This window comes from Pavona decussata, unplaced genomic scaffold (genome assembly GCF_977016875.1).
Source record: "Pavona decussata unplaced genomic scaffold, jaPavDecu1.1 SCAFFOLD_190, whole genome shotgun sequence".
Classification (NCBI taxonomy): Eukaryota; Metazoa; Cnidaria; class Anthozoa; order Scleractinia; family Agariciidae; genus Pavona; species Pavona decussata.
Genome location: NW_028145599.1, coordinates 939067 through 965163, shown reverse-complemented (window position 1 = coordinate 965163; position 26097 = coordinate 939067). Strand labels below are relative to the sequence as shown.

Genomic DNA, 26097 nt, shown 5'->3' with positions numbered 1-26097 from the left:
ACAGTCCCAGATACAAATATATTTATCACGAAATCTATCTCGTAACTTCTTTTTTTAATTTTTAGGACGAAATCCATGTCTTTGGTGTACTATACTATCAATCAAAATGAAGCTGCCGAAGGACCAGAGAGGACCAGTCAGTATCCGCACCATCCAGCACTTGAGCGAAATGTTACAGAAGTTTGAGGCAGGTGGAGGGGGCGTGAAGAAGGCTAAAGACTTCTACAATGTCATACATGCTCCTCTCTTCAACATTCCCGTAGAGCAAGTAAAGATGACATAGATACCCATAATTTAATACTAATATCATTGCTGTTAATTGTAATTTTGCTTACTCTTTTCAGATTTGTATTCCTGGACTCCACATTAGCCTTGGCTTGTTTCTCAAGTATTATGTGCTGTATAAAAATGAGTGCAGTGAAATGGATGAAAGGATCATCGCCAAGTTTGCTGAAAGTGAGGCAGATCCTAATGATTTAACCATTGACTCTCACTAACAGTCCCTAAGAGAAGCACATAAACATGAGACACAAGCCAAGCAGTACTTGGAGCAAGCAGCAGCCACCCAGGAGTACATAACATATCTCATTGCCGCATCAACGCTGTAATGATCTGGGTTGTTAACGAATAGGTTTCGGAAAAAGAGTAGTGGACGGACAGAGTAGTTGACTAGACCATGGGTTTATTAAAAACTATATATCCTATGGAGACGTCGCTGATACAATACATTGTAGTAGAGTATTAAATTACATGTCAATCAAAATAGGATGTCGGTATTATTATTACAAACGCTTGACTTAGACAATGCCCAGGGACATCCTGTGATATCACAACTCTTGGACACGCTTAAACTACTGCAAGAACAAGGTAAAGTAACAAACCTAGACCCCTTTACCCCCACACTTGACAGGTCTTACTTAATGTTCTCATTCCTGTTATGATGTCTCCCAACATTTCAATCTTATTCTTGGTTTACTAGGAGACTGCTGCTGTCAACATCAGAGCAGCCACAAAATTTGCCCAAGAGGAAGGCACAATTTTGAAAGAGTTAGAAAACACTCTCTAATCAATAAACGTGAAAGGACAGGCGTACCACAGCAACAGCTTTGTGGGAAATCACATTAACATTTGTCTTCAGGTACACACATTTACTAGTTATTGCATTCAAAATCTTAAAATGCATTTTTTAAATGGCTGTCTAATCCATACTGACTCATTACAGGGAAGGAACATTGAAAAACTCTGCAGTGTTGTCACAAATGTTACCAGAGACACCTGCCCAGAATTAAATGGAATCGCAGAAGGCATCAGAGAAAAATATTTCAACCTATTCTCCCTGTTCGCCACGTGTCACTTTAAGATTAAAACTCAAGCAAGCCAATGAAAGAACCTGAAATCAATGTCTTGGGTAAATGTAAACTTTGTCTATAAAAACACCTGGCCCATATTTTCCACCTAGGAGAAAGGAACTAAACTAATCAACAAAATTGATTACAAAAAAGGTATATAACACTTAAGAGTGGAATAAAAGCTACCACAAGTTTTGATAAATTCCCGTAGCCACAAACTTGGAATTCAAATTATGTTGTACTAGCTACACGCTACCAACCAACTTATTAATTTACTGAGGGTAAAAACAAATGCCAACGCAACCTAGTTCCCCGGGTCTAACTTCTTACCATCTCCGGCCCTGAATGCCAATATAAAATTCGCAAAGCTTTTTAGTTCTTCCAATGTCCTTGAGGTAATGACATACCAGTGGTTGGGAAATGACTATTGTTAACCACCTAACTTTACCGTAACCAAGAGCAAGTTGATGTCGTATTGTCTTTGACTGCTTTTCAATTTCATAGGATGACATCAAACAACTGATGGCATATATCACAACAAGGTTTAGTGACAAAAGCTTCCATCAAAAGCTCCACATGTTGCCCCATTCATTCAAAATGGCACTTCCAACTTGGTTTCTTTGGAGAACAGGGCGGTGAATCCATTCACCATGAATTTGTGCGACTTGCAACATATTGCAAAGTCAAACCAGCCACTGATCGGCTCAAGCAAAAGCTGCAGGAGCACTACTTGATTGTCCACCCAGAGACAGGAAAATCATGCCTGAAAAGAGGACAAGAAACCTGAAAAGGAACCAGGCAGAGCTGGAATACACGGATTGTTTTATTATATTTTACTACAGCTGTATTAGCATTTTGTATTATAGCACTTTTATATTTTTTACACTGAAACCCTGTAAAACTGAAGCTTATGTATTTTGCCTTTTGTGATTCATGAAATTCAATCAAGTCTTGCTCACACGTTTATTAGCGATTGAAACTGCCCAAAACATCATTACTTCTATACTAAAAGTGGCATATTCTTTATTTTTGACTGAATAAAGACATTTCATTGCTCCATGATGCTAAAAAACCCAAGCAAAATGGAAAAATTTGAATAAAAAGAACCTGCTTATTTCTTTAGTCCGGGGAAGGAATTTAAAAATGGCGTCCCAACACGTGGAAAACCCCAAACTTTGGTGCTGAGTTACGCAAAAGAACGAATTAATAATAAAACACTTACCACACAATCGAATTCTTCCAGTATCACTATTCGAAGTTTTGAGTGTCATCTGTTGCATAAAATTCAGAGCAGTTCACAATTTCGAATACTTTAAGGCGACCAGAACACTGCTAAAAGGACGGTGAAATTACGCATCGGGTTTTCTGGGCGAAAATTTCGAGAATTCCCTTGCTCCTTCATTTTTCATTAGTTCTAAAACAATACTTTTCCTCCCTCTCCCTTCCTGAGGATATCCGCACTACAACATCTCTACGCAACTTCAAGAGAAAAATTGATAGATGGCTCCCTGTATCGGACTCCCACACGGCCAATATGTAAACCAGTAAATAGAAAATTATACTTAAGATGAATTTCGTCATTTTCTATTGTTACCCTTATATTTTTACCATGTTTAAATAAAGATTTCATTCATTCATTCATTGAACCGACAACAATGAAGCAACCGTTTTGCTATGGGAGATGAGCCTCATGGAGGCGTCCGCTGTAAAATCAGTTCGCGGGCCAAATAAACTAAATTTCCTCTTTGAAATCGACGTGTCTTGTGACTCAATTACTGGCCCATGCCCAGGATCTGAGGATGAAAGCAAAGGGGAAGGTAACAATCACTACTATGCCATGCTGTAAACAAAACCAGTTAACAATGGTTTGTTTTAAATCATTAGCTAGCTCCCTCCCACTCAATCAATCGTTTCTCAACAGGAAACACTTGTGGCAAGTGTAAAAAAATATTTAAAACTTCCAAAAGGTGCTGGTCGCATCAGTGAAGCTTTCCAAAGCACTCTCCAGGCAATGAACGTCAAGCGGCAAGCCTAACATAGCAACAGCTTTAAAGGAAATCCCTATCTGCATTTGTTTGCAGGTACTAAAGTTTCAAAACAACAACAACTTACCCTAAGATTATACCACAAGATCTCATTGTATTGGAATTTGTATTTTTGTGTTGTCACAGCAATACTAATTTCAACACAATCTTTATTGCCTTTACTGTAGTTTTAAAACTTAAATTGCTTACTTCATCAGGTCACCAACATATCCAAAATATGTAGAGGTGTTGCTGATGCAACTGAGAGACACTGTCTCTCACTACTGGAAACAGCCAAGGTCATCCGGAACAAGCACCAGTCACTTAAGACTTCTCCACTTGTCATTTGAAGTGCAACAGCAGCCACCCAATAACAGATGAGGCGATATCTGTTCTTGGTTAGTGAACATTTTTTGTAATGCTAGTAGACTACTTACTATGACTGACTTCATCATTAAATTGAAGTGTTATACTGCAGTATCAGTCATTTTCAACACAACGATATAATAAATTACCACCCTTTTTTGTCTTATCAAAAAGATGATGATGTCCTTTAGACGTTGCTTTCCGACATCAACCTTTCCACCAAAGATGCACATGCTAGAGGAGCACGCAGTCCCCTTCATCAGGAAGTAGAAGTTCCCCTTAGGTTTCTTTGGTGAACAAGGAGGAGAATCCATCCATCACGATTTTGTGAGCTTGGCTGAAACCTTTACTAGGGTAAAGCCACCCACAGATCGGTTGAAGAAGACCCTTGAAGAGCACTTTGTAGTCACAAGCCCTTCAAACAGAGAAGTGCCAACAAAGCCATCAAGAAACCTATAGAGGAAACGCCAAAATCAGGAAGAAGCTATCTAAATTACATGAATAATTATTTAACTCTGTTTACAAAGACATATTAGGACTATAATGATAACCCCTTACTTGTACCTGAAGAATTTTTTCAAGCCTTTGTTAGTTTTTTATTTGAAAAACAATGGAGTATTAAACTAGTAAATAATTTAGGCAAAATTGTTATTTGTGATAAACCCGAAGCTAGTTTGCCTTGAATTATACATAACAAAGGGCTAAATAAATATCACCAAGTCCTTCTCGATTATAAATTCTGCTACATCTTGCACGGCAGTCTAGTTCATAAGATTTTTATCACAAATCAAGTAAATCTCTACTATGCATACAACTCGCAATTTAACAAATGCTTTTTACATTCTATGAGAGGTGAAAAACACAAGAAAAGAAACGATGCGATTCAAACACCTGTGTAGTGGATTTCAAATATGGCATTACTAAGCAAAAATACCTACACTTTTTGTGAAGATTACGCACTTACACAAAACCCAACACAAACACCTAATCCACAGGATGATTCCCCGACTCCAGTTGTTTCATCCACAACCTCCAGTTGTCCAGGCATTTGGCTCAGCCTGCTCTGGCCATGCTGCAAGTCAGACTAAGGATGCTTCAAAACGGCATCCTGCTTCTCCTTCCCACAATGCTGCAATGGTCTATAAGTCTCTGCACGGTTTCGCTCTGGACTATTTATGTTCTAAATTTGAAAGGCGAGAAACTGCGTATAACCTAAGAGACTCTGAGAATAAGCTCAATGTTCCATTGCCGTGCACAAACTATTATAAGAATAGTGTTAGCTATAGTGGCGCCACCCTGTGGAACAGTCTTCCTTGTGACATAAGACAAGCAGGGTCCCTTGGGTTATTTAAGAGCTTAATTAAAAAAGTACGTTGAGGCACAGCATTCGTGGAAAGCAGCTTTAGTTAGGTTTACGTTTTAAGTATAGTTTTTACAATGTTGATAATGATATACATTTCAATGTTTTATTTGTAGCTGATGAATTGTCCGTGGATAAATAAAGATTATCTATCTGTCTGTCTGTCTGTCTGTCTGTCTGTCTGTCTGTCTGTCTATCTATCTATCTATCTATCCCTGCCACGTTCCAGCAGCAAATCAAAGACACCGTGATTCTTGTGGACTTTACGTGCTTAGTTTTTAGGCCCCTTGTTATTCTTAGACAATGTTTTTCCTCCCCTTCAGCTTGTGCTTGCTTGTCTATTGTTGTTTTTCCAAATAAAGAACCCAGATGTTGTTTGTTGATTTATGAATAATTGATGCATTGGATGACAGTTCTGAAGGCTGTGTGTATTTGTCAGTGGGACCTGGGAGGGATCCTGTGGGGTTTTTCTCTCTATATAGCTGGTTTTCCTCTGGTCTCAGCAGTCAGCCCCCTTCAGGTGGATCAGTTTGCCTGGGAGTTGAGGTTCCACCCTAATCGTCAGCTAGTTGCCTATGTTTTAGATGGGCTGCGTCATGGATTTAAGCTGGGCTTCTGTCCATCCCAGCCACTCAAGTTGGCTAAAAGAACAAACCCTCGGGTGATGAGAACCCCACTGTCATTAACTGTTATTTAGCCAATAAAGTATCCTTGGGTAGGATTGCTGGCCCCTTCAATGTTCCCCCATTTCCTTGGCTGCATGTTAGTAGTTTTGGGGTTATTCCCAAAAAGGGTCAACCTGGAAAATGGTGTTTGATTGTGGACTTCTCCTCACCTGGAGGGGCTAGTGTTAATGCTGGCATCAGTACGGAGGAATATTCCTTCCATTACATCACTGTTGATCAAGTGATTCGCATGGTCTCCCAGTTTGGCAAGGGAGCTCTGATGGCCAAGTTTGATGTGGAGGCGGCATATCACAACATTGCTGTCCACCCCTCACATCGTTACAAGAGTGTCAAGAAACTGGTGAGGCAACCATCCGGTTTTAATGCCTTCACAAGGGAGTTTCTTCACCAAGGTAAATTTTTTTTGTTTGTGTACAAAGTTGAAAGCAGATGTCTTTCTTGCCTCCACAGAACAAAAGGGTGGGAGTGCTGCAGTATTCTGAGGCGTTGGTGAAAAGTGGAGAGGGTTGCCTGAATCTGCCAAAGATTCTTACCAAAAGAAGGCAGCAGATGTAGGCTCAAACTTATAGGTATCATTACCATCACCTGATAAACGGGCAAAGAAGATAATAAACAACATTATGAAAGCAGTAACGTATTATAACTATTAAAATTCCCACATGTACAAAAATAGTTGTATTACTTAATATTTGTAGTTTAATAAATATCGTTATTGACTCCAACAGGGCAGGAGTTTTACCTAATTAATTATTGATTGCCAACTCACTTTTGAAATACTCTTTACAATGTATGATATATGAAATGAGTCATAGTTAATATGTAATCATTATTAAAAGATTGGAAGTGGAAAACCCATGAATTAAGTTACTACAAATGTTAACTTGGAATTCTTGAAATAGCACATATTATTGATCAATCACAGATATGTACCAACAATGATAGTTAAAGCATGGCAAGTGTTATTTGCTTTCTGCATGACATAATACAGCAAAATAAAACTGAAACCTTACTTACCTTTTAGTTAGATAATTGATCTCTAGAATAATCCAATGCATAAAATATATGAAAATGACTTCAATGATCCAGGTATTAAAACACTTTGTATATCCACTTAGCTGTTCATCGTTGATGTTAATTATTGGAATTTACACATTTACAATTTACATTGGAATTGACATCTATACCCTTGGATCGTTTCACATTGTAAGAAATTGTTTATTGGTTGTTCCTGAAACATTCTTCCGTGCCACCACCTTCACTTCCCTTTTGAAGATGAGAAGGCCAGGTTCAAAGCATAAGTTGAACTTCATAAGAAAGCAAGAAAACTAAGATAAAATTTTTAGAGGAGTTGTGGTACCAAACCTGCTATGGGAGAGGTATGGATGTTTTCAGGAACAGATGATGGAGGTTAACTGCATTGAGGAACCAGAGATTAAACCTAAGCACTGCGAGGTATCTGTACGTTGTGCATTTGGTCAAGACAATGACGTACTGAGTTCCACTTTTCTACATACCTAGGTTTTCAATCACTTCAATAAATTTTACGCATTTATAAATATAGAATGGATATAGAAGAAAAATATAAGGGAAATTGAATCAAAATGTGGGCGCAACATTATAATAATTATTGTACAGTGCCTTATAGCCTTGTTTACATGATGAAAATTATATCATTTCATGGTGTTCATGACACCATACATGGCAGTCAGTTGATTGTGTTTTACTTGAATATTCTGTTATCAAACTTTATATTTATTGTGGATTTTTTTTATTTAATTACGTAATCTCCTCTCCCTTTTTGTTTTCTGGCAAGACTTTGCTCTTGTTTATTATGAGAATGAAATGTATGGGTTGATCTGGGAAAATGTCCTTTTGATCTGAAAAAGGGTGATATCATTAAATTTTGCTACGGATATGCTCCTACCATCCTTTTGTTACTCTTACAGGTGAATTTATGCAGAGACAAGGGAGCAAAATGCCCTATTCAAGAATTGTGCAAATGGGCATCAAATTCAAAGACCTGAATTCAGGGTTGCTGGCAGAAATTGGGGCACATCCAAAAAAGTCATGCCTTTATGGCAGTGCTCAACGGCGGAAAGTTGTGATTGACTCATCATGAGTGGAGTTTCTCTGTTTCTTTAATTTATCCGCAGTCCCATCCAAAGTTGATTCATCTCCAACCCAATCTGTTGCTGTTCCCGCCAATGGTCTCTCTCCTCAAGCTCTCCCATTGCCGCATTGTCCATTGCTCCTAATACTTTTCCATTCATTTCAGGGACTTTAAACCCATCCGCTTCTCAAATCAATCTCCCAGTTTATGTTCACTCATCTGCTTCTGAGGTAAATGTCCCCGTTAGTGTTCATCCTCCTACTTCCCACACAATCACGTCCCACACAACCACAATTCCTGTAAGTGTTCATACACCCACTTTTTCGACTCAATCACTACCCAGCACTCCATCTACTGCTGGTTTTCTATCTCCAGAGGTGAGCAAGTGTGCATTATTAAATGCGCATTATACTAATGTCTATATATATTTGAGCAATTGCAGTTGTGATAGTTTATTTTTACCGGGAAGTTTGGGACTCTTGATGTTGCTGTGTAGTGCAAAAGGAATGTGGTGCAAACACAAAGAAAAAAATTTATTAGCAACTGACACATAAGTGAATTGGATAAAATGAACTCATGGCATGGGCTGAGGTGGAAGAAATAAATCAAAATGAGAACATCAACCAGATTGGTTGTAGTTTGAGTCGAATTTCAAGTCAAAGTGCTTCTCGCATGTTATTTCTAATTTGTCTTTTTGGCAGGCTTAGCTACAAGGGAAACTAAATTAGATCATTTTTTGGACCCTTAAATTCGTTTCAAAACATGCCTTAAGATTGGACACTATTTTCCAACTAATGTTCAGTGTTGAAAACCATTTTTCATTTGCATGGCCCGTTTATTATGGTAATTGACCACAATAAACCACTTGCCAAAAGAGCTAACAAGATGACAATTTGCCATTTCCATTCTAGTGTTTGATGCCCGCGCATGTCGCTGTGAAATGCCTCGTCATTACATCTATATAGCATGGATACTGTCATTTGGGTAAATAGATATTCTTATAAAAAGTATCATCATTAGTATTATCATATGCTGTAACATTGTCAAAGCAGGAGTTTTAAGAAATAACGTTTGTCCTAGTTTTTAGTCTATTATCATTAAACCCTCTGCAAGGTATAGATTATTGTGCATCTCTGTAAGTCTTGCTTTTGAGCCTTTTATACTCGAATCAAATGTACCGGTACGTTTATTCAAAATATTCTATTGTATTGTTTTTCCCTCAATGCAGATACCGAGTTTTGAATGCTGGTGTTCAACGCAAACAGGAAAGTCCATGCCATGTGTGTTCTATCACCATGAACACAGATTCATGGCCACACTTTCCCAAGGGAATGTGGTGGAAGTGAGAAAAGTTATGTCACCAGGCTTGCGTCCCTTGTGCCATGGTACATTTGACGAGGGAGAACTTGTGTGCGTTGGTGGCTTGTACGAATGGCCCTGTGATCATCTAACCTTTATGCAAGATATAAATGAATGAATCAATCAATCAATCAATGAATATGTGAGTGAGTGAGTGAGTGAGTGAGTGAGGGAGGAAGTGAATGAATGAATGAATGAACGAACGAACGAACGAACGAACGAACGAACGAACGAACGAACGAACGAACGAACGAACGAACGAACGAATGAATGAGTGACCAACGGTGAAGGTGCCACTGTCCTAACCATAGAAGATGCCACCATAGTTCTCAAATTGCAAAACGGGAATATAGTGGCTATCCATCCAGTCAGGTTGTTCATGACAAACACAGAAGAGTGTCTTACCCAATGGCACCCGCGGATGAGACTCTGATAAGTCTAGCATGTACAAGTGCCTTCTGTAATTGTACATAATAGACTGTTGACAGAGTAATAGGAAACGAAAAGACTTCGCAGGGACAAGGAAACCACCTTATTGCCTCACAGTGATTCTACATATTATATATCGGGATCAAAGTGAAAAGAGAAAGAGTGGAAAATTTAGTGTAGCAAGGATAGGAAGAGCCAACTCGAAGGATCAAAAAGCAACGGAGGGTACTTGAACGTGAAGAAAAACTAGGCCCAGTAGATAGATGGTGAGAGTATATCGGGGTTAGGATTAAGGGCATTTGTGGGCAAACTGGTGAGCCTGTGGCTCGACTGACATTTTTGGGCTGGACATGCATGGGGCTGCAGATGTGATTGCCGGTGGTACACCTTTGATCCATCTTAACATGGCCTACTTTGTGCATCACCAGGAGCTAACCTCTGTTCTACAAACGTTTTGGGAGCTTGAGACGTGGATCAGAGACTAAGACCAGAAGAAGAGTTAGTAATCAAACAATTTGAAAACTCAGTGCAGTTCAAAGAAGGGAGATATGAAGTCGCCATGCCGTGGAAACCAGATGGTGCAGAATTGCCAGACAGCTATGACAATCGATTGCTAAGCACAAAGAAAGGGCTCTTGAACGATCCACAGTTGTCAGGAGCATATTCTAATGTCATCACTGAGTACTTAAAGAAAGGCTATATCTCCAAGGTGTCGCCCTCCGAAAAGGATGAGAAAGCCTGGTACCTCCGTCACTTTGCAATTGTGAGACCAGAGAAGACGACTACTAAGACTCATGTGGTTTTCAATGCTTCTGCAAAATGCAATGGTGTATCATTGAATGACGTTATTTATCAAGGGCCCAAGCTTCAATGTGATGTCTTTGATGTGCTGCTTCATTTTCGGAGACTCCCAGTTGCCCTCGTTTGTGACATTGCTGAGATGTATTTGCGAATTGGGATGGAGCCATCAAGTAGACCTTTTCATGGCTTCTTATGGAGAGATTTGGATCAGTCAAGGCCTCCCGAAAAGTACCAATTTAACAGCTTAGTCTTTGGTGTCAATTTGTGCCCCTATAAAGCTGTCTCGCGGAAGCACGCAATGGAAAGCAAGGAACAGTACCCGAAAGCTACTGAAACGATCTTGGAGTCAACATACATGGATGATAGTATGGACTCTGCACCTAGTGATGAGGAATGCTTAGAACTGTATGACCAGTTGTCAAAACTGTGGGGGTCAGCCGGTATGCATGTAGGGAAATGGCTTTCAAACTCCGAGCGAGTACTTGAGAAGATTCCAGAAGGAGACAGAGCTGCTGACGTTGATTTAGACAAAGGGAATTTGCCTTCGGTAAAGACACTTGGGGTGTTGTACTTGGCCAAAGAAGATGTTTTAACTTACAGAGCGAACCCACCTAAGGATGACTATCCCTTACCCAAGCAGAAACTTTCTGCGCAAAATTGCCATGTTGTTTGATCCTATGGGGTTCCTAGCACCTTATGTGATTAGAGCGAAGATACTTCTTTAAGAGATGTGGACCTCTAGATGGGATGACCTACTAGACCAAAGCCAAGCTAGAAGAGCTAAAAGGTGGTCAGAGGAGCTTGGAGAGTTATCAGATATCAAAGTTCCCCGTTGTTTGCGATTAGATCGTAGTGTTGAGGCAGTAACCCTACACACCTTTACTGACGGGTCAGCTGGTGCATATGGAGCGGCAAAGTATGTAAGATAGATACCTTTACAAGGATGGCACAATCTCGACCAGCTTAGTGGCCTCTAAAACACGGGCAGCACCCTTTTCAGCAACAAGTATTCCTAGGTGTAACGGCCTCTCAACCGTTTAGGCATTGCGTTACGCAACGAGACACATCACGTGTCATGACGTCTTTTCATACGGGACTGTTAAAGCTCCACGTGGAGCTGAGACGTCGCTGAACGTCTTGACTTGGTTTGAGCTTCGCTCGAAGCGACAGTAATTTCTCACGCAACCCGTGCAGATTAGTAGCCTTAAAGTCTTTGACGGTCTTGTATGCGGTTCAACAGTAGGACTACCTCAAGCTGTATATATGTTTGTTGATTTTCTGCCTTTCGGTGATCGCCTGATCTCAGTTAGTGACTTAAAATAAACAGAGCCGATACGGATTATGTTAGACTTTTGGCCTTTGTAATCGTCGTTTCCGCGCGACCTTCTTCGAAAGAAAAGGGGTCGCCACAGTCAAAGACTGGAAATTCCTCATAGATAAAAAAACATGGATTCACAAAAACATTACCAAGATCAACAAAGTGACACTGGCATCGGACTAACACCAGATGAATTCCTCATCAAACCAAGCATCCTTAGAGACATACCAAATACAACATCAAAAAAAATGTCGCCTTAACAGGAACAGAGGTTAGTGATGTGCCTTTTATTTCGTTGGAAGATGCGTCGCCGCGTCCAAAAATAATTGAAATTTCGTTGAGTAAAATTACTGACATTACGGAAGAAAACACTAGGTCCAGGACTCTCACGGCCAAAGGCCGGGAGTATCAAAGTGGCTTGAAGAAAACCGCCGCGTTATCCAAAGATCGCGAATTACACGCAAGACTGAGTAGCTTCGAAGAATTAGTACACTCTGGTCAAGACACAAGTAAAATTAAAACTGAAATCACCGTTGTTACAAAGGAACTAAATGATGCATTACGATTATTTGACGAGTGGATAGAGCTTTCAGATGACCGAACTGAAATTCAGCGTGCTACCGAAAAGCAAGCCTATTTGCTGGATACATGGAAGTCCATTCGTGCTACAGCTGCAAATGAAATTAAGAAGGTTCGAGAGGACAATGACTCTGTTTTCTCTCAAAAATCTTGTCACTCGCGAAAGTCAAGTCTATCAAGCAGAAGTTCACACAGGGACACACTGATAAACGTAAGAGCTAAAAGAGTGGCCTTGGAAGAGAAACTGAAGTTTTCAACAGTCATCGCAGAGCAAGAGAAAAAGTTAGAAGAGCTAAAAATTCAAAAGAAACTTGGAGAAGTCCGAGCGCAAGAGGCCGTGTACCAGAAAGCTGTGGAAGAAGAGGACAAAGCGGACGATTTTCAATCTCCCTTGCTGCCAACCAAACAGTACGATCCTATACCCGCCTTCCCGAGGGACAATAATAAAGGGTTACGTCAACACCAGAAGTTGTTCCTTCAGTACCGCAGAATTTTCAAGCATTTCCAACTGCAAGTGCCTCACCAATGTTTACGTCTCCCACCAGTAACACAGTTTATTCTAGTACACACTCTAGATTCAGCCTTGGAACACAGGTCCTCCTAACTCAGTACACAACGTCCTCTTCATGCAAAACGGTCTATACCAGTACAAACACGAGAGCTAGCTTTGGATCTAATGTCGCAACAACCTTTGCCACGCCCCACACGGACAGACCAGGTCTCACATCTTCAAGAGGCTTTTGTGGAAATCCACCAGATTTTATTCCATCACCCAATCCAGTTCAAACCCTTCCACCACAAGATTACCTGATAGATTTCAGTGACACTTTAACCAGATTGACACAGCTACAACGTCTACCGCAGGCTAAACCGGATGTGTTTAAGGGAGATGAGCAAGACCAAACAAAGTTCTTCCTGTGGGAGAACGCGTTCGACAGCTTAATCGATTCAATACCTATCACAGCCCAGCAGAAACTGCACTTATTATACCAATATCTGGATGGTAAAGCCAAAAGGGTTATCGAACAACTGCAGTACCTTGTTCAAGACCCAGACAGCGTATACAAGCAGCACGTACAATTCTCAAGGAACGGTTTGGTCATCCTGCGATTATTAGTACCAGTTTTGATAAAAGATTGGCGAACTGGCCAAAGATTCCTCCATATGACGCTGCTGCTTTAGAGGAATTTAGTGACTTTCTGTACCAAGTTCAGATTGCAAGTCAGCACATGAGCGGCCTAGGAGTTCTCAATTACCCGTCACAGATCCAAAGCCTTGCTGAAAAACTTCCTGCTTGGTTCAAGAACAAGCGGTCAGACAAGGTGCTAAAGCTTCAGAAAAGCCATGGCAAAGATGCTTTCCCCTCCTTTAAAGACTTTGTGCAGGAAGTACGATATGATGCTGAACGGACAAACATTCCTCAGATCACTCTCACTTAGGGAGCGAGCAGCTCAACACAGTCAGACCGCTCTAAGAACTCCAACCATACACCTCGTAAACGATCTGCAGGCAGTGCTTTAACCAGCACCCGTGGCACAGAACTTGATAGTGAAGTAACCTCTCCAGTTGAGTTAAACCAAACATCGAATGTTTTTACAACTGAAGCTCAGAAACCAGACCCTAGCACCCCTGCGGAACTTAACACTTATTGCTTCTATCACAAGATGAAATCTCATGCTATGAATGACTGTAAACAACAGAAACTGAGCTATGAGGAGCGCAAAGATTTCTTGTTGAAAAACAGGATCTGCCTAAAATGTTTCAGCTCTAATGAACATGTCTCGAAGGACTGCAAAAGAGACAAGTTGGAATGTAAGATTTGCAATCAGATGCACGCCACTATACTGCATGACCCGACCAGACATAAGAAAAAGGACACCAGTCAAACTAACTCCGCCTGTTCTCAAGTTTGCGGGCAAGGACGGCCAGCGCGATCCTGTGCTCGAATAGTCCTGATTGAAGTCTTCCACCAAGACAATCCCTCAGCAAAGGTACCCACCTATGCAGTGCTGGACGATCAGTCAACAGATGTCTTCATCACTGAACCCCTTCTCGAGAAGCTTAAGGTCGAAGGCCAAGAAGTGAATCTTGAAATCAATACGATCACAGACTTGAACAGTGTCCGCACCAAGAAAGTCAATGGTCTACGAATCCAAGACACCGAAAATCGTCACAAGTCCATCAAGATTCCTTTTGCTTATTCACAAGAGAATATTCCGGCTAGTCAAAGAGACATTGCGACACCAGAAATAGCCAGATCTTGAAAGCATTTGGAAGAAATTGCCTGTCGCATTCATTACCGTCCCAATGTGGAGATAGGCTTATTAATTGGCCGTAACATTCCTTCACCATTCAAGCCACTGCGCATTATTTATGGCAGCAATAACGAACCTTGGGCTGAAGAATACAAGTTCGGCTGGACGATCATTGGTCCAGTTTGCATCGACAAAGAAGAAGAAACATTGAACTGTGCCTCAGTAAACCGCATCACAGTACAAAGTGAATACCCTCAGAATGTTTTCACTGTGCCAACAAGCAACCGTTTCAAAGAAGAGTCCATAGTGTCCTTCGCCACAAGACAGCACCTTAAAGACGTTACCTCGCCTCAGCAAATAAGAGAGATGATGCAGTTGGATTATAGTGAACTCTATCATGCCTGAAACATCCCAGGCACTGAGAAAGGTGAAATCGTAGAAGACAAGCGCTTCAGTGAAATCCTTACCACTGGCATACACAAAAATGATTTGGGAAATTGGGAGATGCTGTTGCCTTTTAAAACATATACTGTTTCTCTGCCAAATAATCGTGAACAATGTTTGAAGAGATTACTAGGCATCAAGAGAAAGTTCCTAAGAAATGGAAAAGTATGGAACCACTACACCGAATTTATGCAAAACCTCTTCAACAGAAATCACGCCAGTGCCGTCCCATCAGAGGAACTTAAGACCGAAGCAGGCAAAGTCTGGTTTCTTCTGCATTTTGACATCTACCATCCGAAGAAACCTGACCAGATTCGGATACTCTTCGATTGCAGTGCTGTCTTCGACAATCAGTCTCTCAATAAACTCCTCCTGCAAGGACCTGACATGATGAATGCTCTCATTAGTGTACTGTCACGATTTTGGAAAGAAGAAGAGCAGTGACATGCCACATAGAAAAGATGTTCCATGGTTTCTACGTAAACCCTGAACACAGAGACTATCTGAGATTCCTGTGGTTCAAGGATAACAACCTGGACGGCCAAATCATTGAGTATCGCATGAATGTCCATCTATTTGGGGCTGTCTCTTCGCCGGGCGTTGCCAACTTTGGTCTAAGAATGACAGCTGAAGCTGGGCGACAAGAGTTTGGTCCGGAAGCAGCGAATTTCCTACGAGATGATTTCTATGTGGACGATGGACTAAAGTCTTTTGACACGCCTGAAACCGCCATCAAAGTTATCGAGAAAACTCAAGCCATGTGTGCAACCGTCAATGTGCGCTTACACAAGTTTGCAAGTAATAGTAAGACAGTGTTGGAAAGCTCTACCTGTTGAAGATCGCTTGAAAGACCTTAAGGATCTGGATCTCCGGCATGATATTCTGCCAGTCCTACGCTCACTGGGTACCTACTGGTGCATAGAGTCTGACATCATTGGATTCTGTATTCAGCTTAAAGACAAACCTCTCACTTGCCGAGGGATTCTATCAACCGTAAGCTCAGTATACGATCCGTTAGGCATTGTGGCGCCAGTGATTTTAGTGGGGAAACAGTTACTCCAGGAACTGTGCCGTGACGGCATCGATTGGGATGATCCTGTACCAGACCACATTCATTCACGATGGGAAAAGTGGAGATCAGTTACCCCTTCTAGAGAATATCAAGATCCCAAGATGTGTCAAACCCTGCGATTTTGGTGAACCGGTCACCACAGAACTGCATAGCTTCTCCGACGCCAGTGACTTAAGCCTGGGTCTAGTAACCTATTTGCGCCTTGTAAACAATGCTAATCAAGTACATGTCAGCCTCCTTATGGGTAAAGCCAGAGTAGCACCGCTAAAGTCTATTTCAATTCCACGTCGTGAACTCACTGCAGCCGTGATTTCAGTCAATGTGGCGTCAATGCTTAGCAGAGATTTGAAGTACTTCGATCTAGTGAAGGTGTTTTATACTGACTCCTCCGTCGTTCTGGGTTATATACGCAACGAAGCAAGACGCTACCATACGCATGTCTCAAACCGCGTGCAGCAAATCCGTGACAGCTCAGATCCAACACAATGGCTTTACGTCTCCAGCTCTGACAACCCCGCTGATATTGCCTCAAGAGGCATAACTGCCAAACAACTCTCGGAAAATGAACTGTGGTTCAAAGGTCCCGACTTCTTCTGGAAGAATCAAGTGTCGGTGGTGAACCATGACCCAGCTCCTGATTTGAATCCTGAAGACCCAGAGGTAAAGAAACGCCAAGCAACGGCTCTCATTAATAAATCCTCCGACTCCCGTGTCATTAAACTAAAATCCATGAGCGACCTGGAAGTTCTCACCAGCCGACATCAGAGATAAGTTTGTTACCACAACTCTTAATCTTATTCTAAGCCTCATCACTGTAATAACAAACATTCAAACTTCTCGCCAACGCAGAAATGATCTTAAAGAACTACCATATTATAATGTAACTTCATGTCTACCTACCGTCCATGGTCAATTTAATAATAGTTTGGCTAACGATTTACCCACAAAACAACTTCTAGACAAATTACCTAGTCTTTACGATTTAGATCTCTTTAACCTAAACATCAATGAAGACATAAATCCTGATGAGAATTTTGCACACAAACAATTTCGATCTAATTATTACTCCCCGTACAAATTTTCCGAGATAAAGAGGTCCGTATCGGACTCGTCTTTATCCTTTATACATCAGAACATTAGGAGTCTAAAAAGAAACATTGAAAATTTCCAGGATCATTTACTTCATCAATTAAACTTTAATTTTAGCGTAATAGGCCTCTCAGAAACACGGATTACCAATGCTGATGCTAATTTTCTCACCTTTAATCCTGATATACCAGGTTATTCTTTTGAATATGTCCCAACACCTCTCTCTGCCGGAGGTGTTGGTATGTACATAAAGGAAGGAATTAGCTATAAGGTAATTGAAAAAACTTCGAATGTCTCTTTTCAAGGACTGTGGATAGAACTTCAATTTCCCAAAAAGACAAATGTCATCTGCGCTATTTTGTATAGGCAGCATAACTCTCCTGAGGATTTTCAAAACTACCTTGACTCGTGTCTAGAGAAATATAGCTCCTCCTCCAAACCTATTTACATTCTCGGCGACTTCAACATAAATCTCCTCAATTTCGAAACTTGTAGATATGCCAACGACTTCCTACTTTTACTCCAAAGTTATGCTCTAACCCCAGTTATCGATAAACCAACAAGGCTCCATAGCAGCTCTGCCACACTAATCGATAATATCCTTGCCAGTCAAGTTGATGATCTCGATTCCGTCTTAAGTGGTAATGTTGTGTCAGACATCAGTGATCATTTTTCCCAGTTCTGCCTCTCGCCTGCTTATAAACTGCAATTTTCACTTACAGCCATCTGTCGTGAATATCGCGATTTTTCTTCCTTTTCTGACGATTCTTTCCTAAATGACCTGGAGCAAATTGATTGGGACAGTAAAGGCCACTCGAATCGCGATATAAACAAATCATTCTCCACTTTTTTCCACAAAACTCTCAGGGTGTTAAATAAACACGCTCCTACGAAAATTACCTCAAGGCGTAAAGCCAAACAGCAACTGAAACCTTGGATCACAAAAGGCATCAGGAGATCTATAAGTCTAAAAAACCAATTCTATCCCTCGGGAGAAAACCAAAAATATAAACTCTATCGCAATAAAATTTCAACTTTAACTAGATTAAGCAAAAAGCTTTATTTTCATAACTTTTTCTCGCAAAACTTACACAACACTAAGAAAACACGGAAAGGGATAAATGATTTTATTGGCCGCAGGAAGAAACCGAAACAGACAATTACCTCAATAAGAGCACCGAACAACAAGAGAGTGATTTCTGACGCACAGGATATATCGAATGTGCTTAACAAACACTTTGCTACCGTGGGCCATAAACTGGCCTCGGGGACGCCACATTCAAAACTTAATTTTCGTACATACCTCCAAGGGCTGTCGCCCGCAAATTCAAACTCTTTCTTCTTCGATCCAATTATACCTGCAGAAGTTAGTAATGAGATCGTTTCCTTATCATACAATAAAGCTCACGGATTATACTCATTCCCAGTTCGAATATTGAAATGCGCTAGCCACATATTATCATAGCCCAACCGATTATGAATTTATCGGTTGAATCAGGAACTTTTCCCAATAAACTAAAATATGCAAAAGTAATCCCCGTTTATAAAACCAGCGACAAACTTGAATGTGGAAATTATCGCCCTATTTCACTTCTATCTAATATTAATAAAGTGTTCGAGAAACTAATGTTCAACAGAATTAAAAAATTTATTGCAAACCACAATATATTATCCACATCACAATACGGCTTTCGCGAATATCATTCCACCGAACATGCACTATTAAATATAATTAACAAAATTCAAACAAACATGGATAATAAACTTTTTTCATGTGGCATATTTATTGATCTGCAAAAGGCTTTCGATACTGTTGATCATGGAATATTACTGCATAAACTCAACCACTACGGTGTACGAGGCATTGTCAATGATTGGTTTCAATCATATCTATCATGTAGGTCTCAATCAACTCAAATCGGTTCTGTGGTGTCGGAGAAAGAAAATGTATTATGTGGCGTTCCTCAGGGGTCAATTTTAGGACCGTTACTATTCCTTCTATATGTTAACGACATTCAAGCTTCATCTAGTAAACTAGATTTCTTTTTATTCGCTGATGACACGAATCTGCTATTTGCTGACAAATGCTTAAAGACCCTCGAGCTTATAATAAACAAAGAATTGGAAAATGTTTGTGATTGGTTACTAGCTAACAAGTTGACTTTAAATACTAAAAAATCTAATTACGTATTATTTCACCCTCGCCAAAGAGCGACAGCAAATCGCCTTCACATAAAAGTATTCGACTGCGAACACAATGTGTTCGAACACCTTGAACAAAAAGATTGTGTTAAGTATCTGGGTGTGTTGATCGACAGCAACCTCTCTTGGCAATATCACATTAATTATATTTCGCTTAAGATAAGTAAAACAATTGGTATTATATCACGGTTGAGATACGTTCTACCCACTTCTATTCTTCTTCATATTTACCGTTCTCTAATCCATCCTTACGTTTCTTAGGGTCTTTCAGTATGGGGCCAAACTTCAAAATCAAATCTGGAGAAAATCTTAATCCTCCAAAAAAGAGCCTTACGTCTAATTTATTTCCGCAATAACAGAGAGCATGCCATCCTGTTATTCGTATGTTCTAATATCCTTCCAGTTGACATGCTTTATTTCATATTTCTATATATTATCTATAGCCAGTCTTATGCATGATATCAATAACCAATGTGCTCCCCTGAACCTAATAAATCTTTTTGATCGAGTAGATTCTGTGCACTCGTATAGAACCAGGTCTGCATCCACGGGCAAATTTCATATAAAATGCTCAAAGCTGACACAACTGAGCCACTCATTTTCGAGATTTGGTTGTAAAATCTGGAATGAATTACCGGAATCTTTCCGTGCAAAAACTAAAGCCTCCTTTAAGAAATGCCTTCAGACCAGATTACTAAAACTTCTTGATCAAGAGGATATTTATGTTGACGTCAGCACTCTGATTAAAAACTTCAAATATCAGTGGTATGATTAGCTAATATGAAACTTTCTTAATTTTAATTTAGACAGTCATTATTTTTTACTTAACTTATTACACATTAATTATTGGTATATCTTTAAATTATATTCTGTAAATATATACTAATCAACTGCACTACCCGCCTAGATTAGCCTATGCTATTTGTGGGCTAGTGCATTCTTGCCTTACCTTCGTGAAAAATGTGCTTTAATAAATTGAAATTGAATAAATTGAAATTGAAATCATTGCGAACCACGAAGTTACCAAGTGGAAAGAAGACAAACTCTTCCCCAAAGTTCTAGAACTAGAACGCTTCAACCATTCTTCAGCGCTCGACCGCCTGAAAAGAAGCATCGTCTCTATCCAGAGAATGATTGAAAAGATTCGACCTAACAAGCAGTGCAATAAACGACCAGTAGCTGGCCCGCCAACGGTGGAAGAAATGCACTTAGCAGAAGAAGTTATTCTCAAGTCAGTGCAGTTACGTTACTTCGAGAAAGAGATCCTGGTTCTCCAAAAGCTAAATGAGGGTGACCACATGTTCCAGAACCGCAACAGCGCCCGCGTCAGAAACGAAAAGTTGAAACAGACAAGCTCACTTTTCACACTGGATCCCTTTCTTGACCAAAAAGTATTACTCAGAGTGGGGGGTCGACTCAAGAAAGCTGCCTTAGCCTTTGAAGTGAAACATCCAATTATCGTCCCTAAAAAGAGTCATATCACAGGGCTCCTTATCAGATACTACCACAGCAGAGACCAGCACCACCAGGGCCGTGGAATGACCCACAATGCACTTCGCCAAGCCGGTTACTGGATAATCAATGGTCGTTCTTCTATCTCATATCTGCTTCAGAGATGTGTTACTTGCCGCAAGTTACGCGGATCTGCTCAAGTCCAAAAGATGGCTAACCTTCCTGAAGAACGGCTTACTCCTGCCCCGCCTTTCACGTATACAGGCATGGATGTTTTCGGCCCTTGGTACATCAAAGAGGGTCGAAAAGAACTAAAGCGTTGGGGTATAATCTTTACATGCCTATCATCTCGAGCCATTCATTTGGAAACGTTAAACACAATGGAAACAGATTCATTTATCAATGCTCTCAGACGCTTCATCAATCGAAGAGGCAAAGTTAGGGAACTGAGATGCGACAGAGGAACAAAGTTTGTGGGAGGCAAAAACGAGCTCAGTGCTGCTTTGAAAGAAGTCAATACTGATGCAACCAAGAACTTTCTCCTGACACAAGATTGCAATCTGATCGAGTTCAGAATGAACGTGCCAACTGCATCCCATATGTGCGGCATATGGGAGCGACTTATTCGCACCGTACGCGCAGTTCTCTCAAGCCTTTTGCAAGACCACGCCCACCAATTAGATGATGAAGCTCTACGAACTCTGTTCACAGAAGCAGAAAACATCGTAAATAGTCGCCCACTTACGATCGACAATTTGTCAGATCCAGATGCGCCTGAACCAATCACACCGAACCACCTGCTCACCTTTAAAGCTAAAGTAGTGTTACCACCTCCAGGAAACTTCTCGCGGCCAGATCTTTACACGAAGAAACGGTGGCACAGAGTGCAGTACCTGACGGAACAGTTTTGGGGTCGCTGGCAACGAGAATATTGCATGCTGCAGCAAAAACGCCAGACATGGAACGAAACCAGCCCTAACAGTCAAGTTGGTGATGTCGTCCTGATCCGTGACAAAACATGCCCCAGAAACCAGTGGCCACTTGCGAAAGTTACCGGAGTTTTGCCCAGCGATAATGGCCTGGTTCGTAAAGTCCGTCTGCTTGTTACTCGATCTGGTACCAGAAAGGTATTTGACAGACCTATTCACAAGTTGATCTTGATTTACCGACAAGATGAAGATAGAAGTAACGGTTGATCTTGAGTAGACCTTAATGACCAGAGTACGACCCCGTCGGGGAGCCAGAACAATTCTCAGGAAGAGAGACCTTTACTTAGTGAACTCTGAGAACATTTAGTTTTATTCATATTTGTTTACTGTAATTTCATACATTTTACCATGTCTGGGGGAGCCATGTAACGGCCTCTCAACCGTTTAGGCATTGCGTTACGCAACGAGACACATCACATGTCATGACGTCTTTTCATACGGGACTGTTAAAGCTCCACGTGGAGCTGAGACGTCGCTGAACGTCTTGACTTGGTTTGAGCTTCGCTCGAAGCGACAGTAATTTCTCACGCAACCCGTGCAGATTAGTAGCCTTACAGTCTTTGACGGTCTTGTATGCGGTTCAACAGTAGGACTACCTCAAGCTGTATGTATGTTTGTTGATTTTCTGCCTTTCGGTGATCGCCTGATCTCAGTTAGTGACTTAAAATAAACAGGACCAATACGGATTATGTTAGACTTTTGGCCTTTGTAATCGTCGTTTCCGCGCGCCCTTCTTCGAAAGAAAAGCGGTTGCCACACTAGGCTTGAACTAATGGGAGCCATCTTGGGATTGAGATTGGCCCTGTCTATAGCAAGGGTACTCAAGTTTGACAGGAACCAACTGACATTTTAGAGTGACAGCATTAAAGTCTTGTGGTGGATACAAGGTCGCAGCCGGAGCTTTAAGCCATTTGTGGCAAATCGGATTGGGGAGATACATGATTCAAATAATCCTAGTCAGTTGCACTATGTGAGCACCCGAGAGAATCCAGCTGATCTTCTGACTAGAGGAGCCGCAGTTGCTGAATTGAAACCAAGTGAGATGTGGTGGCGGGGACCGACCTTTCTGAGCAAGGACCAAGAAACGTGGCCAAAGACAAAGACTGATCCAAGTCCCGAAGTAACAATGGAAGTGGGGAAGAAAATGAAGACGTCTGGAGAGCCAGTGCAAGAATCAACCCTGTTTGCTCTGATGCCAGAGACACCTTCCCCTTTACAGCCCAGCCGATTTTCAAGTTGGAGAAAACTAGTGAGAGTTAGAGCATGGGTTGGGCGATTTGTGAACAACTGCAGGATACATATCAATGAGAGAAGTTATGGGAAGCTGGGTTGCCAAGAAATCGCACATGCGGAAATCGAAATCATCAAGGAAGCATTTCATGAAGATTACAAGGCACTGGTAGAACAGAAGGCTCTTTCAAGCTATTGAGTTTGAAGCCAGTCCTGGACGAAGATGGCCTACTTCCATCAGATGGCAGACTACGCTATACTGACTATTTGCCATTTAATGCAAGGTTCCCTGTCATTCTGCCAAGGAAGAATTCGGTGACGAGGATGATTATGAAATCTTTTCATAAGGGAAGCAACCACTCATTAGAAACCAATCACACGCTGTCATTGATGTCGGCTCAATTTTGGATCATGCAGGCAAGATATGAGATTCGTGAGGTGAAAAGAGAATGCTGCGAATGCCAACGAAGGAAAGCAAAGGCCGCAAAGCAGATAATGGCCCCACTACCTAAGATCCGACTGAAATTGTCCTGGAGAGCGTTTGCCTGAACTACTACTACTACTGCTACTACTACTACTAGCCTCTAACCTAGCATGTAGGGCTGAGTTAGGGCGATATCCATTACTTATTGCAATAAACCAAAAAATTATGAAATACTTTGTTTACCTAAACAATAAGGAGAATGACTTTATCGTTAAGCAATCTTTTCTGATGTCAAAACATTTACACTCCATTAATAATTCCGGTTTTTACTCCAAATTTATGGGCATGTTAGAAAAATACTATCCATCTGATCTAAATCCTGAAAATTTTAGCAATGAGACAATAAGGCAAATTGAAACTAATATGAAAAACAAGTATCTACGTTTCTGGCAACACAATCTTGAACACTCAAAAAAGTTAGAGTTCTATAAGATTTTCACGAATGAATACTCTTCGTCTAATTATTTAACTCATTTAAGAAATTTTCCTGATAGACGAAACCTAGTTAAGTTTAAATTAAGTAACCACAAACTCAGAATTGAAGCTGGTAGATATCAGAAAGATCATCTCCCTAGAGAGTTAAGATTATGTCAGTTGTGTCAATCAAATCAAGTGGAAAATGAAACTCATTTCTTGTTTCAATGTAGTTGCTACTCTTTACAGAGGCAGACATTCTATGAAGACATAAGTAAAATGATACCTGATATTCAAACGAAATCGACATCAGACATTGTGAAACTACTGATGAACTCTAAAGACTATAATGTAAACAAACTGGTTATGAAGTTTATTTCTTCATGTATGATTATACGTGACAGGCTATTATTGGATATTGATGATGTAACTTAGAATTAATTATATATTGTTATGATACTTTACACTGTTTTTGTTAGTAATTAGATTATATAAGCTTTTGCAATACTGTAAATCTTGTGGTCATGCAAATAAAGCAATTACTACTACTACTACTACTACTACTACTACTACTACTACTACAACTACTACTACTACAACTACTACTACTAAAAGAAATGAGCTTCCACGAATAACAGCCAGCCTTGCAAGTGAAACTACTTTTTAAGGAAATTTCTTCTTTTTGTGTGCTGGTTCACTTCCTGATTTGTTACTTTCCTTGCGTCTCGTAGGAGCTTCTCTGGTTATTTGTACCTGTTTGACAGTAAAACAGTAACACAGACTGTAATAGACAGTCTTCTTAAATGCTAAATACAAAAATTATGTCCCAAACATAATTACATTTTTGCATTGGGATACCTGTTGTTATCAGGCACTGGCTGCCGGAACTGGGTACTAGGGAGCAAGTGATCGAGGATTTCTTTACAGTATGTTGCGCAAATAGGAGCGCCCCTTTCTACCTCTACACCATCATGTGGCAAGCTATCTGTTCAAATTTTCAGGCAAGTTCTTTTCGCGGTATGGAACAGTCAAGGGTTCTGATTTTGGGTCACTCCTTTATACGTAGGTTCCGGGACTTTATTATTAAGAATAGTCCCACATATAACCTTACTCTAAACATTAATACCTCGGTTACAATTCTTTGGCATGACGTGGGGGGTTGCACAATCGATAAGGTTAGGCGGTTTGACTTAACCGAAGTAGAACGTTTTAAACCTGATGTTGTATTTTTACAAGTCGGTACTAAGGACCTCACACGCCGTCAGTCTTCTCCGGCATCTGTTGGCTCTGCCATCGAGGATTTGGTCTGTTTACCGAGTACGGGGTTCGCTTAATTTGTGTCGGTCAAACGGCTAAAAAGCACCCAGATGGGACTTGCAATGCAAATGTACAAATCCTGGCGCAGTACCTTCATGCGGTCTTAGAACCGCTCCCCTTTGCCATATATTGGTCGCATCAGGGATTTTGGCGGGCTTCCAGTTCATACTTGTCATACAATGGTCTCCACTTAAATACAAAAAGGCAGCATAAACTGTACAGGAGTGTAAAGGGGGCAGTAATGCATTTTTTATAACGCATAACAACCTAAGAAATTTTTTCCCCGACCAGTTTTAATTTTAGCAAATTTATAGCCTTCGCCAAGGAGTTGCGTTTAGTAGGCTTTTGGTGTCTTCCTCTGTTCTGCCCATGTGCTATTATTGCATTTTAAGAGCGGCTTGCTGTAAATATCAACTATACCCATGCAAGATTTGTCATAATAAAGGGCGTTGCTAACATGTACAAAAATTGAACTTTGAAGTTGTTTGGATTTTTATTTTCTTCTCGAGACGAGGTTTAGTAATTTCCTCTCACAGCGCGCGAAATTGGTCCTGAAATTACACTTTTATTGAAGTTTAGCAAACCAAAATGGAAACCGTACCAGGAAAAACTGATGCATGCCATTAAAATATCATCCTTTAATGGCGATTTAGAGCTGTTTGGTCTTAATGAATATTGATCCTGAATTTCTTATGGAATTTCCAAAATTATGCCTCGCGGAAGTATTGCGTGACGTTTAATTTTGGCCAGATTCGTAGGCAAAAAAAT

At 40.6% G+C, this 26097-nt stretch overlaps 3 protein-coding genes and 1 pseudogene across 3 annotated transcripts; all 4 read left to right on the top strand.

Moving 5' to 3' along the window:
* Window positions 1–5496: 5496 nt before the first annotated feature.
* Window positions 5497–9372, top strand: LOC146462237 (uncharacterized; annotated as a pseudogene).
* An 870-nt stretch (window positions 9373–10242) lies between these two features.
* LOC146462236 (uncharacterized) lies at window positions 10243–11157 on the top strand. Its single transcript, XM_085085822.1, has one exon. It carries the CDS (start codon window positions 10243–10245, stop codon window positions 11155–11157), a length of 915 nt encoding a protein of 304 aa, XP_084941948.1.
* Window positions 11158–15541: 4384 nt separating this feature from the next.
* Window positions 15542–15916, top strand: LOC146462235 (uncharacterized). Its single transcript, XM_085085821.1, has one exon. The coding sequence runs from the start codon at window positions 15542–15544 to the stop codon at window positions 15914–15916; it is 375 nt and encodes a 124-aa protein (XP_084941947.1).
* A 254-nt stretch (window positions 15917–16170) lies between these two features.
* LOC146462234 (uncharacterized) lies at window positions 16171–16923 on the top strand. The gene has a single exon (XM_085085820.1). It carries the CDS (start codon window positions 16171–16173, stop codon window positions 16921–16923), a length of 753 nt encoding a protein of 250 aa, XP_084941946.1.
* The last annotated feature ends 9174 nt before the right edge of the window (window positions 16924–26097 follow it).

Coding starts and splice junctions, on each gene's coding strand:
- LOC146462235 (XM_085085821.1), top strand. CDS start 15,542: ATGTTCCATGGTTTCTACGTAAACCCTGAACACAGAGACTATCTGAGA.
- LOC146462234 (XM_085085820.1), top strand. CDS start 16,171: ATGATCCTGTACCAGACCACATTCATTCACGATGGGAAAAGTGGAGAT.
- LOC146462236 (XM_085085822.1), top strand. CDS start 10,243: ATGCCGTGGAAACCAGATGGTGCAGAATTGCCAGACAGCTATGACAAT.